Below are 18,609 nucleotides of genomic sequence, written 5' to 3'. Positions count from 1 at the left end.
GCGGCTGTCAAGATGTTCCATAAAAGGAATTCAGGTTTGATTGGTTACTTTGCCCAGGTTGAGTATACTAATCATAAAAATAGGAATACCTATTGGCTGAAAATCTCACATTTACAAACAAGATCAAACAGAATCGCGTGTCGAACTCCTTTTATCCCCCTGCAGTCCCGTGAAACTTCTTATCAGCCGTGCATAATATTTATGTATTTGTACAAATAATTTCGCTCGTCATTTCAGTATTACAAAATTATTGCGGAGAGTGTGATACACGAGGTGTATTTGTGCAATTCTCTTCGGGTGAGATGTTCTCGTGACCAAGAGCAAGAGCCTGTAATACAATAAAGAACGGTATCTAATTTTTTCTCATATCACCCAAAGTCTCGTAAAACTTGTTAGCAAAAGAAACATAGATCCTTTACTTCTCCAAACGTAATGGCGTTTCTTAAAACGGGTATAGCTGCTTTAAGGAGCTTACACTCGTAATCGTTCAAAGGTGGAATACCCAAATGCTTCTGAATTCCATCCGGGCCTAATTCCAAAGGAGCAGCAAAGTACGTTACCTCTGGTATCGCACATGATCGAACATAGGCGCATTCCACGATACCACTTTGGTGGCGTAAAGCTAAGAGATCGGGCAATAACGAAACGTAACATTTTATATCCAATTATGAAACAAATCCCGCGTAAAGTGAAGTGTACGAGCACGAATATACTTTGCATACCTTTGCAAAGAGACATGCAAAATCTGGCTGCTCCAAAACCCATAGCAAATGATGTACTTTCTTTACCTGTACTCATCTTCGATATCTCTTCGTCGGTCGTTCTTACCGCGTTTGTCAATCTACTAGCTTCATCCTGATCAATGAATAAATACATCAGTTTTAGTATCAATAAGAATATTAAGATACGTTAACGAGGGATAGTCGACCTGGTGTAAATGTTATCGAAACACTTGTAATTTAAACCAAGACAAAATTTATTTTTTCAAACCATGTCAAGTATTTGATTATTCAAATAGCTTGAATATTTGGTAAAATTTCACAAAATTCAATCTGTTCAAATGTTTAAACAGCTTGGTTGCGTTCAAGTTACATCATTATCACCAATAATAACAATTATTACTTAGTGAGCAAACGTATTGAGTTTTTTTTACTCTTTCTTTCCTTTATGTAGCAACAACTGTATTTTGATACCCTTTTATTCTAAACTCGACAAAATTTTAATTGAAATAAATTGTTGTTCTTTCAGAAAATTTTCTTACTTAAATGTAATATTATAATTAAGTAAAAATAGATAATCAAGTTTACTTGGATAATTTGAACATTCAACTGTTTTGTTTTAAACGATTCAAACTAAGCTTAGCACCGATTGTATGTCCAAACTACTTGGACACATCTACCTGGGATATCTTGTTGCAAGGCTTTGCCTGAGAAAATATAGGAATACATGTCTTCGAGCAACTTCCACCAATCACAGGCACTGTCATGCATTCTGGTTCGATGCCTATAACTTCCGCGGCGAAAGTATTCGCTCTGAGACAGTCCAGACTGATTACGCCAAAAAGGCGGTTGTGTTCGTAAACTCCAGCTGTTTTGTACATTTCCATTGCCAGCGGTATCAAGCTGTTTATCGAATTCATTGCTATCGCGACCATAGCCTGAAAAGAACAAGATTAAAACGGCAAATAAGCACTTGACACGACGCACAGTGGTGCCATTTCCCGAAAATGCGGTAAAAAACATTTTCTGACTGATCACATACACTATCTTACGATGTATTGAAGATATCAAAAAAATGTTTTTACAAAAGTTGTTTTATTTAAAGGGGTGCATTATTTGGTATAAATAATTTTTGTGTAGGTGGAGTGGTGGGGGAGATTTCAAGGTAATTTTTTTTAAATTAAACTATATATCTTTTTGTTCATAATATGATGGTGGGGGAGATTTCAAGGTAATTTTTTTTAAATGGAACTATATATCATTTTGTTCATAATATGATAGCATTTGTTGTTATAAATTCAACAACCTACTACATGATATCATTACGAGTCAGATCAACGGAAATCACTAGTCATTTTTGCAGTAGCAGCTAGTAGCAGCTAATTTTTGTTTAGAAATGAAGGCAAGACATCAGTATTCAAAATGAGACCAAAACGAAACTTTCAGCTCGCTTCAGTCCTGATTAAACAATGGAATGAAAATTCAAAACGTTCAATTAGGCATAAGTCAAAAACTATCATACATATAAAAGTGTAATTTGCTACAATTCAAGTACATACTAGGTAAAATTGATTTCATCGCTCATCATTTAATTTCAAAAAACAACACAGTTATAGAAACTACATCGACTGGTGCAGTTAAAAATGTAGGTTTCCATGTAAAAAAAAAAGGTGTAGTTGCATCAATGTACAAAAGTGCATAAAATTAGTTGCATATTACGCATCGTCTGATACCATTTAACTTTGACTTAGAACATATTTTTCTATTCCCAACCGTTCAGGAGGTATAGCCTGTTCCAGTTGCGTGGGACACCCTGTATACGTTATAATTGTTAAGGTTCTGTTCGCTTACCTGGGGGCAAAATTTAATGACGTTTGGTAACAAGTCCGACAATGTATCAGCATTGTCTTTCAATATTTCATCTGGATTTAATTCTTTCCCGATTTTTCGATCTGCAACGATCATTACTATTTTCGCCCCTTCGAGCGTCTGTTTCAAACATGTTTCGGATGGATTGCAAGTGCTAACCTTGCATCCCGTGTCGATGTAATTTAAATCCAATGCGAGGCCATAGGTACATTTGTTATCGTAAATTGCCAATTCGTCGATCAAAGGCGATTGTTTTAGAAATAACGAAAGACAATTTCCTACGGTACAGTAATGTAATAAATATAAGATGAATGATTAACCTGATATAACCTAAATTATTTACCCGTTTTACTCGCAGCGCCAAGAACGGCTACTTTCATAGATTTCGTAGAAAAAGATTTAAACTGAGTAAAAAAACATGTTCTTAAAGTGGACTGCTTCGTTCTTACAAACAAAACAGTATTTTGTTCGATCGATGAACGAAAAAACCCTCCGCGGAGGTGTAAAACCAAGTTTCGAGATGTTCGAATTGCAGTCGGAAACATATTACTATAAAACATTTTCTTCTTACTGTTACTTCAAATATTCCTGAAAGATACTCAACATTATTTACCGATGTACATATTTGACACTTCGAACAAGTGATTGTAATTCATTGCATACGATTCTCTTATTCTTATGTTAAATTTCAAACATGATGCGAAATATGTATAAAACAAAATCAAATAAATGGACGACATTCTATGAACAAATGTCAAGAACAAGATAATAAATGAATTTATATTCTGGTACCAGGGTGTGTTTGTAAAAGTTCACATTCAGTGATAAGAAAACAATATTCTCCCAATAAAACGAAACATGTTGCACTTGTATGTATGTATGTACAATTTCGGACAAAAAAGGCTATCCGATAATGAAAAATAAATTTAGATAAATTTTATACACCTATTGATTTTTATAAATTTTATTAGAGTCCAATGTGTTACAACAAGAGGCCGTGGTGCCATCTTCTGTGTTCGATCTAAATCTCGCATGATGATACTATAGGAAACTTTTCTTAAAACAATAATTTGTCCTTAACAAATTTAGTGCGTCTCTTCCTAAATTTTTATTCTATGCCACAAGAACATTCGTCATTGTAATAACACATAAGACATGGAATATAGTAATCTTCAGGAAGTCTACAAGCAACAAAACGATCACGTTCGTCTGGAATGCCATTTTCTGTTAAGGTCAAATCAAGATTCAAATTTTTTCCTTCGAATTTCCATGTATAAGACTTTCCGTTTGCATTGTAAATAAGGCTGCGCTTTTGAATACGTTTGATGGAATCTTCTTCACAAACCTTTATTAAAGTCTTTCGTCAACTAAACCTATTTTTTTTTTCTAGTAAAGATAAATTACCATTATAACAAATTGCGTTCCAGTGAGCACGTTTAAAATTCTACATGGTCGTGCGTTTTTGGTTAAGTATCCCTTTCGATACTTTCCATCGAGCCACCAAGGACATTTGTAAAATGGCCGCCAAGTAGTCGTAGGTACCACGTGAGGTACTACATCCGGTATCGGTCCATGGGGACAATAAGGCACTTTGACTCCAGTAACGGGATGTACGTAATATTTTATATCATTTTTCTCATGATCAAACCAGTGACTTATATCCTTACCAGCGTGAGCCAATATTGGCTGGATTTCTTTTCTCTCAGCCCAAATTTTACAAAGATCAGTCAAATCATATACTCCACCATTATACGAGACCCAACAATCAACATGTGTATTATGTACCGCGATCTCTGTTGGTAAAAAAAATTCGTTATTATTACAAATATCGTTCATAGCGGTCATATGAATTTTATTGTTTGTTTCACTACAAGGAAAAAAAACTGAATCACGGGTGACATTTTGTAGAATCTAATATTTTCGTTTTCCTTTTTTATTTTTTATTTGAAATTCTGATTGTACGACTTTCATTTGAATTTAACACGTAACAGTGTACAGATGCCATTAATGCTGATGCATACTTCCATTGATTTATACTTAATGTAACATCAAAAAAATTACAAGAATATGGAATATTTTAAGATATCGTGTACTAATAATTTCAAAACCTTTTCTAAACTGTTGGAGCTATTCATTAATACGATGACATACTGATATATGTTTCCCTTTAAAATATATTCATTAATTGACCTATTTAGTGTCATTGACTTCGGTACGAATAAACAGAAATATTTACTTAAGAAATATGTACGTTTTGTCATATGTTACAGTTGCTAGTTATTTAAAATTTACTACATTTTTGTATAGTTATGTTATAGAAATACATAAAGAAGAATAAATGTAATCCTTAAATATGCCCAAACAATGCTGCTCAATAAATGTTAGATTTTGCTAGCTTCATGTTGTTTCCACTCTATAAAAACTAGATAGGTCATAGGAATGTTTGGTTATTAAACAAATGATTTTAATATAAAAGATTTTTAGCGATTAAATATTTATTTTGCATATAATTATAGCGTAAGCGTAATGAATATAATAACGTTTTTATATAAACGACGCAATTAATTTAGCGAATAATATATATCAGTAGTAACTTTTACGTTGTAACGTTGGATTTCCATGTTATTTCCAAGCTGAAGTCAGTCACTGTATTGTGGCTATTGCAGGCGATTGAATGGCTGCCTCGTCTAGAGAGTGCACATTCTGTTTTGCTGTAATTAATTTTACGTTACTTGGTGATTTACGTGTGAAATATTCCCTGCCTCGTATAATTTGGTAAGTCTTTCGATACATTTTAGTTACCTTTGAAAAAATGATTCGTATGTTATATGTATTAGTATAATACTTTCGTTTTTAAGAAACGTGCTCATAAAATTTACGGCCGGTTATTTATTTTTTGCTAAATATCATGTTTGGTAGTTTTTTTCCTAAAGATTGTCTAATTTATCCATCAAACCTTCCGAATTGTGCGCATACATCCTTTCAAATAAATTTAGAAGTTGGCTCCAATATCCATAATATACAGTTGTCAGAACTTATGCTGGGTTGTGACATACCCCAATAGCATTTTATACTTTCGTCCAGTGATATCATTAATTGTCGTTCAAGGTTTGTCAATCTATTTAACTTCTCTACTCGTGAAAGAAATAATTATGCAATATGTCTTTATTTAATTGTATGTAATATTTCCAAGTATTATATATGGCTTAATTGTACTCGCCTGTTTTCAATAGAATTACACTAGAAAAAATGAAATAATTAATACATGATGAAGTTGAAGTGATTTGTATAATTTATTTACATCATTTTCTAATAAGATCATAATGTTATTTTATATTCTGATGTACGGTAATCGTCAAAGACGATATATGTCTTTGTATTTTGAACAAAACATCAATTATGGAGTTCTTATTTTATCGCAAAATATTCAATACAACTAAATGTGTATAACAGTCGGCAAAGATTATTTTTCAACTTATCATTCCTAAACATTCTTTTATTAACATATTTAAACGAAAATTGATGTTTAATTATAGCAGTGCCCCTACCACTGTATAATCCTTCTATCTTTGTAACAGGAGGGTATTTATAGTACATTATATGGTTTTTGAACTTGAAAACACTTTTTTCAAATATTTGTTATTTGGCATTGAGTTACAACAAACTGTTGATATCTTTAGAAACGCTAAAGGTATTTTAATAGTAGTTACTTGATTCTAAATACGTATTTTATTTCTCATTACATTTACTAAATTCTTGTAGGGTTATTGAAATCATAGCAATAGCAATAGCAATACACAAAATTTTGAAATGGAAAAGAGCGCGGACGGGTTATTGTTTTGCGCAGAGAGAAATAATGGAGCTGACGAAGGAGCAATGAATATGGTATCAGCTGATGAAAGAGTGGCCATTTTGGATGCAGGTGCACAATATGGTAAACTGATAGATCGAAAAATTCGCGAATTATGTGTTCATAGTGAAATTCTGCCCCTTGACACACCTGCATTTACCCTTCAAGAGAAAGGCTACAAGTAAGAGTATTATAACTGCATATTAAGCCATTTCAATATGGCAGATAAAAAACATTTATAAACAGTTATTATTATTTTAATTACAAAATGTAGAGCTATTGTTATTTCTGGTGGGCCGAGTTCAGTATATGCAGAAGATGCACCTAGATATGATGCGGATATCTTTAGAATAGGAGTTCCAGTACTAGGCATTTGTTATGGAATGCAAATGCTTAATAAGGAATTTGGCGGTACAGTAATTCGAAAAGAGGGTAGAGAAGATGGTCAGTTGCCAATTGAAGTAGATTCCAAGTGCCTATTATTTAAGTAAGTGAGTTTAATAAATTTCTCTGATTTAGTATTCTAATCTTTGAATCCAATGTAAAAAAAGAGACTAATTATGTCTTAGGGGCTTGGAGAAAGCACAAATGGTACTGTTATCACATGGGGACACTATAGGTAGAATGGCTGATAGTTTTCGTATAATCGCTACATCACCAAACTTTATAGCAGGAATAGCAAGTGACAAAATGAATTTGTATGGGGTACAATTTCATCCAGAGGTAGATCTTACAACTAATGGAAAAATAATATTACATAATTTTTTGTTTGATATTGTTGGCTTCACGGGTAACTTTACACTTCATGATCGAGAGGCACAATGTATTCAGTACATCAAAGATACTGTTGGCAACAAAAAAGTTTTGGTAAGAAATAAATGTGTAACGACTATGTTTCTATTTGTATGCATAAAATTATTAATTTATAATAGCTTTAATGTAATTTAAATTTTGAACGCTGTTAACACAAATACATTGCACAAGATTCACAAAATCGATATAATTCTTAATATTTAAGTATGCATTATTATGGAAGGTGTATAAAAGATTAGAAATGTAGTATACCATAGGTATACTAAATGTGATTATCTATTAAAATAAAAAAAACGATCGTAGTTGTTAGTGAGCGGAGGTGTGGACTCCACAGTGTGCGCAGCACTATTACATAAAGCTTTAAGCAAGGAGCAAGTCATAGCTCTGCATATCAATAATGGCTTCATGCGGAAAGGAGAAACACAATTTGTGGAACAAAGTTTGGCACAATTAGGAATTCAGTTGAAAGTAGTCAATGCTGGGCACTACTTCATGCAAGGAACAACATCTGTACCCTTAGATAATGTCACTCCAGTATCCAATGCAAATGCTATAAATAATAAAGGAATATGTGGAACAGGAACTAGTCCAAGAACTAGATTAACCAAAATGTTATGTGCAACAATTAATCCAGAAGAAAAACGAAAAATCATAGGAGATGTTTTTGTAAAAGTAGCAAATGAAGTAATGGCAGAAATGGGTTTAAAGCCAGATGAAGTCTTTCTTGGACAAGGCACCCTTCGGCCTGATCTTATAGAAAGTGCGAGTGCATTAGCCAGTGGTAAATTGACATTTATAAATGCGTTATTTATATTTTAAAAAATAACATTTATTTACTACTTTTTTCCATACTTATCTAAGAAGCATCCAGTCAGATTTACATAAGATGCAAACGTTTCTGCCAGGTAAAGCAGACGCGATAAAAACACATCACAATGATAGTGAACTCGTCAGAGCATTAAGAGCACAGGGTCATGTAGTAGAACCCTTAAAGGACTTTCACAAAGATGAAGTGAGACAATTGGGACGCGATCTTGGACTACCGGATTCGCTCGTTACTCGTCATCCGTTTCCTGGACCTGGGCTTGCCGTACGCATCCTTTGTGCAGATGAACCTTACATGGACAAAGATTTCTCAGAGACACAGGTATCCCCTTTTGTAATACTAACGCAGATATGATATCTTACACTTACTAATCAAATTCGAAACATTTTTGTTCGATTCAAGGTGATAGTCAAAATAATGGCAGAATACGAACAAATGCTTCAAAAGAAACACGGACTACTAAATCGCGTAGAAGGGGCGACCAGTGAATCCGAACGGCAGCATTTGCGACGAGTCTCGAGTCATTATCATATCACTGCAACACTGTTGCCTATACGCAGTGTAGGAGTGCAAGTACGAAGATTTTATCATTTTCCGGCGTTTCTACAATACCGTAACTAATATATATACAGGGTATTCGGCCACCCCTGGGAAAACTTTACATGAGCGATACCGACGTTATCGACAGCCTTGAATTTTTGTTTGCTTATGGAAATACGAACACCTTACGTTGAATAAGATTCAAGGCTGTCTTATGAAAATCCAGAAGGGAATATCAAAACTCGCCCGACAAGATTTTCACAACGAAAGGGTGAATACACAATGTTGTGAACAAAAATTACCCACGATTGTCCACAGTGTCCGCAAGTGTCGACAAGTAATCCCTTTAGGCACTAACCACTATGCAATTAAATAAACACGCACCGCGACTATGTTATTCGTGAGTGGCTATGTATACGAGCGCCATGTTTCTCCCGAGTTACTTACGAATAGAACTGTTATTAATTTTTCAAATATACTTTAATTTAAAAATGTGAAAAGGAATCGTAGGATAAATGAAATTTTCGCATCGATTTGCGTTCACGTCAAACAATGTAACGATACTAGCAGCTGACTGTGCCATCGATCGACGAGGTTCATCGGCACATGTTCGGCCAGCTAGTCAGTCGTAAAAAAGAATCAGTCAAGATAGTTCACGCGACACATTTTAGACATATTTCATTCAGTTATGTATTAAGTAGCATGTAAGAAATACAGTGATATAAACAATCAGCGAATACTTACTAAATTCCTTTTTACATTCTTAAATTAAAGAGAATTTGAAAAATTAATAACAGTTTTATTCGTAAGTAACTCGGAAGAATCGTGGTGAACTTACACATAGCCACTCGCGAATAACATAATCGCCTTTAAGTTAGTGTCTAAAAGGATTATTTGTGGACTCTTGCGGACACTGGACAATCGTGAGGTGTGGGTGATTTTTGTTCACAACATTGTGTATTCACCCTTTCTCTGTAAAAATCTCGTCGGGCAAGTTTTGATATTCCCTTCTGGATTTTCATAAGACAGGTTGAATCTTATTCAACGTAAGGTGTTCGCGTTCCCATAAGTGGACAGAAATCTAAGGTAGTCGATAACGTCGGTAAGTAGAGATTTTTCATGCTGCGTGAGAACCACTAGCACTGGCCTGCCGCAACCTTCCGCGCGAACGCAGCTGTACACGAATTGCCATTCTACAGGCGGAACTTTAAACGCTAATAATTTTGTAACGAAGCCTCCATCAACTAATTGGTATTCTTGATTTTCGTCTTATTTTGGCCTCTAGAATCGCTCATGTAAATTTTTCCCAGGGGTGACCGAACACCTTGTATATATATCTCTAATAAATTTAATACATTCATTAGGGGGATCGAAGAAGTTACAGCTATGTAGTAGGTTTATCTAGCGAAGTAACCACGTCCGAAGGAATAGCTTGGGAAGATTTATTGTTTCTTGCAAAATTAATTCCGCGTGTATGTCACAATGTGAACCGCGTGTGTTATATTTTTGGTCTTCAATTGCATCATCCCGTAACGGATATCACACCAACTCATCTTACGTCGAATGTAATAGCTACACTTCGAGAAGCGGATCATATAGCAAATGAAATGTTAGCTTCTGGCGGTTGCATGGAGGCAATCAGTCAGATGCCAGTAGTTTTAATTCCCTTACATTTTGAACGTGACGCTGCTTCTCGGATACCTTCATGCCAACGTTCAGTCGTTCTTAGGCCGTTCTGTACTAACGATTTTATGACTGGCACCCCGGCTATTCCAGGCAAGGAATTGCCGATGCATGTAAGTATAATGAATTTCGATTAATTAAATTAATATATTGTAAATGTCAATCATATTTTTTTTCTTTTATAGGTGATGAAGAAAATGGTGATCGAAATATCTTCAATACCTGGTATCTCGCGTGTTTTGTACGACTTAACATCTAAGCCGCCGGGAACTACCGAATGGGAGTAGTAAACGCTCATCCCTAACTCACCCCTTTCTATTTTTTCACCATCCCTGCGCGTAACGATTACAAAGTAAAAAGTATATTTAAAAAAAAATATATATATACATATATATATATATATATTACAAAAATACGTACGAATTCGAGGTTTATGACTTCTTACCGATTTATATGAAACCTTTGAGCAAAATTCTTTCAAAAACATATGTTCTTGATTGTAAATTAATATGTTATCTAAAAAAAATACTGATACTGTGTTCAATAAAATTGAAGGTAAGTATCATGTTTGCTTGTAAATAGGTTTCTTATTAATCATTGTAAAAATATTAATTTATTAAATTCCGAAAAATTTACATTACATCATTGTTACACTGCAAAAGGTTGCATTTGATTGATGGTACCATTAGATTGCTGTTGTATTCAATCTGCATATAATGTTGAACGTATTTTACTGTTTTCCTGTATGTCCTATGCCAAATGCAATTTCCAGTTTTTGTCATACATCTAAAAAATATGAACATAAATAAGTTAATGTATTATGTCTTAATATCATTTTTATTTATCAATCGTAACCGAGTAAAACGATATCTATCCCTTGAAACTTATGTGTTATATTACTTAATATCCACCTATTATAAGGGTGAATATAATGAATCTTACATAAAATATAGATATACCTATGCATGGTTTTCAACAAGACGTGTAAATCTTCGATGCGTTTCTTCACTGGAAGCATGCTAAGAAATGTTGCAAGTGATAAGAAATCGACCTCATTCACAATTTTAGAATTAGTGACCCAGATTTTTATTTGCATCTTCACCTGCAACCGTATATTTTATATTTATATTAATCCCGCAGAATGTATTTGCAAAGAATAATATACTATAACGAGCATGCATCCCTTATACTACCTGAAACTATATTGAAATTTAACAAGATATTGTCACTATAACATTTTGTATGCTTTCCGATGAAGACGTTTCATGAATCAAATACAGTAATCTGTAGTGATAAAAATTAATCATTAACACTACCTGTTCTAGAGGTAAATTAAGTAAGCGATTAACAAGATCAATTAAAATGTCTTGATGCCCAATTGCACTTTCATTATCTTCCGTTATAGTTCGATTATGAGAAAGGATGGCTGCAGTTTCGTCTGCGCTAATTCGACTTTCATCAGATTCATTCCTTTTCAGACAAGGTATTATAGGATTTGAAACACTGTTACTGATTTTTTTATCTGATGTACTTTCACGCTCATCTTTATTTTCTATACTTTTGAACGCAGCCTGTATACCTTTCTTTCTGTTATGTTTGAAACATGTTATTTTAGAATTTTTACTATTATTCTTTGTTTTCGAAATACGCTCAATCTTTTTGCTTTCTTTTGTAATATTTTTAACTCTTGCCTCTCCACGGTTACGCAATGTTTCATCTTCTTTTATTTTTGGATAACGTTCTGCTTTTTTAGCCTTACAGTACATTTGTACATCGTGTCTTAAATCTTCGGATAATGCAGCTAAAAATTCTGGATCGACTTGTGAAAAAGATATATTTTGTTCTTCATTGCGACGAAGTTTTGTGATGTCTGATGTGCATATCGAAGATGCACAGTTATCGTCTCGATTTATGTTAATATTCAGTCTATTCTGATTCTTTTTAACACTATATTCATTAAGTATTTCATTTCGTATATCTTCAGGTAGTTCTATTAAAACGGCCATATCGATGTCTTCTATTGGTGGCATTTCTACTTTTGTTGATCTTGAAATACCAGGTTTAGTTTGCTTAAAAAAATTTTCATGAAGCGTTTGTATACATTTTTCTGATTTCTTCTCGTTAACTTCTAATGCGCTACTATTAGATTGTTTTTCATTATTTGTTACAGTAATGTAATTCTTGTTTTCATTAAAATCTAGAATTTTAGTTTGAATTTTTTCTGAAAATTCAGAAGGAACTACACTAGTCGGAACACGTATTTTTTGCTGATTATCAAGAATTACGCTTTCATGGACGAATGCGATAGAATTTGGATGTACTGAAGATTGAGTTTCACTGCTTCTATTTATTTTATCACATTGTTTATTTTTATTAATAAAACTTGTTAAGCGTGTATCACGCGATTTATTTTTCAGTATTTCTAGTCTGGTTATCTGTATGCCAATGCCTCTTGCATCTTCAGGCACTTTTTGTATTTGATTCCAAAGCGTGATGATTTCCCTAAATCGTATGCAAATAAATTAATTCTTCATTTACATACCTTACTCGAAAGTACAAATACACTTTAACTCACTTCGTTATGATATCAACGTCGTCGATAGCAGCGATAAGATTCTTTGATTTTGTTATATAATCACACAATCCGTGACCCATAAATTTTGCACTTTCTTTTGGCGCTTCTTTAGACCTAACTAAAAGTTTTAATGTAATACATCTACCTCTTGCATTAATGTTCTTCAATCGATTGCATACTTCTTCGGACAACTTTTTCAAGAAGTCTATTGCATCTTTATTACTTTCGAATCTTATTCCATAATTAACTTCAGCGGAGACCGATTTTCTAACATGTTCTAAATTAAGTTTTGAATTGTCTATACCACGACCCATATTATACAGCATTTCCCCCATTTTTTTACCAAATGTCTTTTGTAACATTGTTAGCGAAATCGCCTGTAATTCTGCGCAAGTATGCACATTAATACTATTTAATTTTTGTGTTGTTGTCCACCCAACTCCTAATTTGAATAATGAAATAAATTATTAAAGAATTGGTTTATTCCTACTGAATAATAATACTACACATAACAGCATCCATAGAATACTACCTGGCAAGTCTTGTACGTTGAAGGTACCAATGAATGTTTTAACATGTTCTGGTTTTATATAATACTGGCCATCAGGCTTAGCTTTTCTAGTTGCCAACCTTGCTAATAATTTATTGTTTCCAAATCCTGTTGATACAGGACAACCTGTTTTTTTTTTTATTTCTTGCCTGATTACAGCTGCAAACTCGATTGGTGTTAAACAAGATTCATGAAGTATTAATGCACAGTTTGCATACATTTCATCACAGCTGACTGCTTCGATATCTAATGTATACGATGCTACAGTATCATACAATGTGTAGGAAACTTCTCTGTAGCCTTCAAAATCATATGTTATTGTTTTTAAATTGGGACATATTTTTAATGCTTCCCCTAAGAACATGCCATTTTTTACCCCAGCTTTCCTTGCCTCGTAGGAACAAGATGCTATTTCCGACATTGAACCATGTTCGTCATTTTCATTTTCATTGTTGCTTGAAACTTCCTTACTACTACTTGCAGAGCGTTTATTACCTTTTGCATGCGTTACTGCAACAGGTAGACCTTTTAATTCTGGCTTATCTCTAAGACCCACCGAAACAAAAAAGCAATCCATATCAATATGCATTATAATAGATTCTTCATTAATTTCTGTCTTATTCTCCTCTTGTAAATAGAGCATTTCATTATTAAAACTGGATTGAGTGTCGGATAATGATCTAGTTAATTTTATATCTCGTAATTCTTTCAATCTAGTTAACCCAGGAAATTTTCCATTGCCTTTATCTCTTAATTCATTAACATATTCTTTAAATGTTGCTCCCATTGTTGAGATGTGATGTAATCGAGAATGGTTATAAAATTCAGATAGGAATTCTGAATTTTTTGTAGAAAGAACATCTCTTGAATTGAGAACTACTGGGACATTTGTATTATCTTGATTGGTACTAATACTTTTTATTATTTCACTTTTCTTATCATTATCATTTTTTGACATGTTGTCTGTTTGCATCTTATCATGTATATCAAATTCAACATTTGTCCTAGTTTTTGTAGCTTCTATTTTGTATTTCAATTGGGGTTGCATGTTTGTACAATTAGAATAAAGTAAATAATTTTGAATATTTAAAATCCTACCAGCCATTATACTATCTGTGATCCATTGAGGTTTACAAATAGGAATTGGATGTTGACTTTTTCTATACATTACTATCTTAGAATAAGGTAAATTAGATGCAATGATATGGGTTGTAGCTCCTGGTCTCATATAGTGGTGGTATATACCTCCATATTCCATCATTAAACGACGAAGTTCATCTGCCGTTGGATCTGTGTAACCATTTACAAAAATTGCAATTCCATTAAATAGATTCGATGCATGCTTAAACTCTTTGTTTGCAACGTTCCGAAATTGTTCCTCCAATTTTGCTTGCTTAGCAGCCATATAGCCGCCCTAAAATCATTATAGGATAGAAAAATCTATTTGGTTAGCTTTGTTAAATATATATTCTTTACATACCCAATCTTCAAATCCATTTTCCCCCCAAGCATCGTCTTTTTTCTTTTTCGACATTGTGATAAATATTAAATAAAATAAAATTACCATGCAATTTTTAAGTGTATAATTTTAAGACGTAATCATCATACTGATTAATATATATTATGTCTTAATTTGTTAAGCGTTATAAATTAAATAAAATGCTTCTTTTACACGGTATTTATAGAGCTCCACTTTTTATAACCTTCTTAAAAAAAATACTTCGTGAAACATCTCTATTTAACTCAAAATAACATTTAAATCTGTAAAAAGAATATTTAAAAAAGCGTAAATATGTTATCGTGACGCATTAAATAAAAATTGTTTATTTCAGTAACGTTTCAATTCCGTTCACACATTCGCGGCCGGTGTTGAATGTGACACAAGGTCACTTCATTTTAGCTTTATTAGCTGCTTTACTGAATATTCAAATTACATGATTTCCTTTCGAGTACTATTTTAAACCTATTTATTCGAATATCCGATGTTATAATGAAAACACATTAAGATACAAAAATAACTTTGTTTGTTTATTCAACAATTACTCATACAGTTTAAATAGTATATATTAACGGTAACTATACATGTTGCTGATTACTATAGTTTGTACGGTTCATTGCATTTTTATTTATATAAATTCTATAAAATGATATTTGCTGTATTATACACTTTAATTAGGTTTGTAATTTCATGATAGTAAACCTTATACATATAAACATTACAAAATAATAAAATATACATTTGCTATAGTAATAACAAGTAAAAAAAATCGTATCAAACGATTTATGACTATAGAAGAATGTTAATAGAATATATGTACTATTTTTGTACATCAAGAAAAAAATTCAGATTTCTCATTGTAAAAATATGCATGCAATGAATTACATGTGCAATTGTAATGTAATGTATGATCAATTTTGAATGAATCATTACATAAAATTCCAAGAAATAAAATATTTAACCAATAATAATATTTGTAATAAAGATAACATTCCACAAATACATTTTTAGCATGCATGTATGAAGCAAATAGCAAGTAACAATATAATATGAAATCTGTATTGGAAGAGCAAATGTTCTTCTATAAATATATGTTTTCAAAGAACTTGTTATAAAACAAGGCATTAACTAAGAATGATGAAGTAATTGTTTGGAATATTTTTGGAGATGCTGGTTTACTATACATATATGTATATACCAAACTGAAGTGTTATTTATAGTTATGCAAAATATGTTTTATACATTGTGTTCATTTGTTCTAAGAAAATAAATGTTAAAACAGTATGTGGACCTAAACGAGCATAATAAGGAAAGAAACCTTTCCACAATGAGAACAATCCCTCGTTTCGACAAACTCGAACTATGACATCTATTGCACCTTTAAATTCAGGCTTACCATCCACGATTTTCATATTTTGTATTCTGTAAGAAATTAATGATTCAAATATGTGATATCATTTTGAAAAATTATATTGCTAGTTTGAGCGCATTCACAATATTTACCTTGTTTTAGCAATATCAACTGGCATAGAAGCAGCAGTCGTTACTAAACCAGAAATCATAGAGCTCACAAAATACAATGGAGTATTGTCTTTGAAATACCCTATCCAAACGAAGAAAAGGCAATGCTATAGCAACTGATCTTTATTAAGTTAGCAATGTATGTTTATATGTATACAAACCAGTATTGATTAAAATTTCTTTAGTTTGAGAATAGGATGCCAATTGAGCTGCATTTACAACCATAGCTCTTCCCATTGTTGGTACAGTACCTCTCCATAATACTAAAATACCTTCTTCTTTGATTATACGAACCAGTGCATTAAATACATTCTTATAATTGCGTCTCTCTTCTAAAAATATAACACTGTTCAGTATTGACAAATTTCTAACAATGAACAAATTGTAGACATACCAAAAGGTAGTCTGCCATCAGCAGTCATTCTAATTAAAACAACTTCAGCAGGAGTACCCACAAATGCTCCTATACAACCTGCAGTACTACCTATCAATGCTTTTAGAAGAAAGCTGGGATGACTATCCTTTCTGAATATAATGATCAAATAATAACAAATGATGTATAACATATCTTTATATGTAAGAATTCTTATCTCTTTTATCAATGATTTTTAAAAACATAGTGTAACTATTAACAAAAGTATACTCACGAGGCAACTTCAGACAGCCACGAATTTACACCAAGTCTTGTAGTCGTATATGTACTTTGGCGTAATAACCCAGCAGACAAACCCGCATAGAAAGCTAGGAAACCTTCCTTTTCTATTATTGAAGATACTATTTTCATTGTTGAAGTTTTTGTACCACTTAATTGCATACGATTTTTTATTAAATCTATTGGTTGAACAAAACATGTTGCAGCCATTCTAGAATGGAACAATTGACTTCAATGGAAAATTTAAATTTTACTAGCAAACAAATAAAGAGAAAAGTAACCCGATACAAGTAGAAGCCAGAAATAAAGTGTAAAATACACAAAGTTATTTTTAATTTTATAAGTATGGGAGCTAATGTTACATATTTTGATATACCATATTCTAGAATTACATTCCCTTCCATGAATGAAAAATTATAAATCAATATGTAAATTTTATGATAATTAAAAAATTATATACGTGTACTATCTTATGATTTGTTTTTTGAATAATTATAACTAACAACTTAAAATAAAATTTCAAGTAAAGCAATTGTTTAGTAAGTATTTATTTTATTTGATTTTTTTTTAACATCGTTATTTCATTTACCATACAATTATTTGTAAAACAAGTAAAAGAATTGCAAAACAAACCCTGCAGTCCCTCCTATGAGAAAATTCACTGCATTTGGCACCGTCTTTTGGTTACTCATAATGACAACTATGTATGACACTTGAACTGTCAGTTAGATATAAATTCTTTAAATTTGATTAATTTAAAATGATTTAAAAAAATTAGTTATATTTTAATTGAACACGACGTTCGCGAGACCTTATAAACCGAGAAGACCAGCTTCGATACAGACCGCTTACGAGGCATGCAAAAATTTTAGTGAAAGATTATGAAGTGTTCTTGAACTTTTATCTTGTATCGACCATACGTAGAATTCCAAAATTGTACATTCAACGACATCTTGTAGTATATGAATTCAACCATGACTAGATTACTATAGTAAAAAGAAGTCGATAATATAGAATTTGTTTATAATTATAAAATTAAAATAAAGATATAATTCAAAAATTAAATTTTCAATATTTTATTTTTAGAATTTAATTTATAAATTTTATTTTTTTCAAAAAAATACATTATTATTAAAAATATTATTAATAGCGTACATGCATATAAATTTAATCAATTTATAGGTATTATTTATGGAATAAAAAAATGAATATAAATATAATATTAAAAAATTTACATTAGAAGTAATTGCTAATTATTATAATATGGTTTAAGAAAACAATTCTTGTATTTCTATTACATTTTCTATAAACTTTCAATACGTGTTATAGTATAAAATTTCAATATATTAATTTAAACATTTGACTATATGTATACTGCATAGCAATGTTACGATTAGATACAATTTTTTACATTTTTTATAGACATGATTCGTAAGTTGAACATTTCTATCCTTCTTAGGAATATTCTATTCTATCTCTCTAGGAACTAGGTTCATCAGCAAACGAACTGTAG

General features: G+C 32.1%; 5 protein-coding genes across 9 annotated transcripts; 1 reads left to right on the top strand and 4 right to left on the bottom strand.

Moving 5' to 3' along the window:
- Window positions 1-247: 247 nt before the first annotated feature.
- Window positions 248-3,622, bottom strand: LOC122397455 (malate dehydrogenase, mitochondrial-like). The gene is made up of 7 exons (XM_043396607.1): window positions 3,575-3,622; window positions 2,932-2,992; window positions 2,571-2,866; window positions 1,400-1,657; window positions 723-855; window positions 420-622; window positions 248-328 (listed from the first exon to the last, which is right to left on the bottom strand). The coding sequence occupies exons 1-7, from the start codon at window positions 3,620-3,622 to the stop codon at window positions 248-250; spliced, it is 1,080 nt and encodes a 359-aa protein (XP_043252542.1).
- Window positions 3,623-3,696: 74 nt separating this feature from the next.
- Window positions 3,697-5,566, bottom strand: LOC122397454 (cytochrome b5 domain-containing protein 1). Its single transcript, XM_043396605.1, has 3 exons — window positions 5,545-5,566; window positions 3,993-4,381; window positions 3,697-3,933 (listed from the first exon to the last, which is right to left on the bottom strand). The coding sequence occupies exons 1-3, from the start codon at window positions 5,564-5,566 to the stop codon at window positions 3,697-3,699; spliced, it is 648 nt and encodes a 215-aa protein (XP_043252540.1).
- On the top strand, window positions 5,233-10,647 carry LOC122397223 (GMP synthase [glutamine-hydrolyzing]). Of its 3 annotated transcripts, none has more exons than XM_043396242.1 (9): window positions 5,233-5,363; window positions 6,351-6,619; window positions 6,713-6,925; window positions 7,008-7,305; window positions 7,555-8,032; window positions 8,157-8,398; window positions 8,480-8,650; window positions 9,982-10,413; window positions 10,486-10,647. In XM_043396242.1, the coding sequence occupies exons 2-9, from the start codon at window positions 6,399-6,401 to the stop codon at window positions 10,585-10,587; spliced, it is 2,157 nt and encodes a 718-aa protein (XP_043252177.1). In that variant the 5' UTR covers window positions 5,233-5,363; window positions 6,351-6,398; the 3' UTR covers window positions 10,588-10,647. The 3 variants fall into 3 exon arrangements, with proteins under 3 accessions (XP_043252177.1, XP_043252178.1, XP_043252180.1); XM_043396243.1 differs by lacking the exon at window positions 5,233-5,363 and adding an exon at window positions 5,431-5,696; XM_043396245.1 differs by lacking the exon at window positions 5,233-5,363 and adding an exon at window positions 6,158-6,279.
- A 5-nt stretch (window positions 10,648-10,652) lies between these two features.
- On the bottom strand, window positions 10,653-15,426 carry LOC122397222 (DNA repair protein REV1). 2 transcript variants are annotated; one of them, XM_043396240.1, is made up of 7 exons: window positions 14,906-15,426; window positions 13,408-14,839; window positions 12,876-13,317; window positions 11,617-12,802; window positions 11,494-11,499; window positions 11,260-11,402; window positions 10,653-11,086 (listed from the first exon to the last, which is right to left on the bottom strand). In XM_043396240.1, exons 1-7 carry the CDS (start codon window positions 14,990-14,992, stop codon window positions 10,933-10,935), a joined length of 3,450 nt encoding a protein of 1,149 aa, XP_043252175.1. In that variant the 5' UTR covers window positions 14,993-15,426; the 3' UTR covers window positions 10,653-10,932. The 2 variants fall into 2 exon arrangements, with proteins under 2 accessions (XP_043252175.1, XP_043252176.1); XM_043396241.1 differs by lacking the exon at window positions 11,494-11,499.
- A 583-nt stretch (window positions 15,427-16,009) lies between these two features.
- LOC122397226 (mitochondrial 2-oxoglutarate/malate carrier protein-like) lies at window positions 16,010-17,956 on the bottom strand. 2 transcript variants are annotated; one of them, XM_043396257.1, is made up of 6 exons: window positions 17,730-17,956; window positions 17,092-17,307; window positions 16,839-16,969; window positions 16,606-16,773; window positions 16,427-16,526; window positions 16,010-16,345 (listed from the first exon to the last, which is right to left on the bottom strand). In XM_043396257.1, exons 1-6 carry the CDS (start codon window positions 17,786-17,788, stop codon window positions 16,144-16,146), a joined length of 876 nt encoding a protein of 291 aa, XP_043252192.1. In that variant the 5' UTR covers window positions 17,789-17,956; the 3' UTR covers window positions 16,010-16,143. The 2 variants fall into 2 exon arrangements, with proteins under 2 accessions (XP_043252192.1, XP_043252191.1); XM_043396256.1 differs by having other exon boundaries at window positions 16,015-16,345; window positions 16,606-16,776.
- Window positions 17,957-18,609: the final 653 nt, after the last annotated feature.

This window comes from Colletes gigas, unplaced genomic scaffold (genome assembly GCF_013123115.1).
Source record: "Colletes gigas isolate AHSC1104 unplaced genomic scaffold, ASM1312311v1 Colletes_gigas_Sc00009, whole genome shotgun sequence".
NCBI lineage: Eukaryota > Metazoa > Arthropoda > Insecta > Hymenoptera > Colletidae > Colletes > Colletes gigas.
Note: the sequence above shows the minus strand (reverse complement) of the source record. Positions and strands in the feature narration are given on the sequence as shown.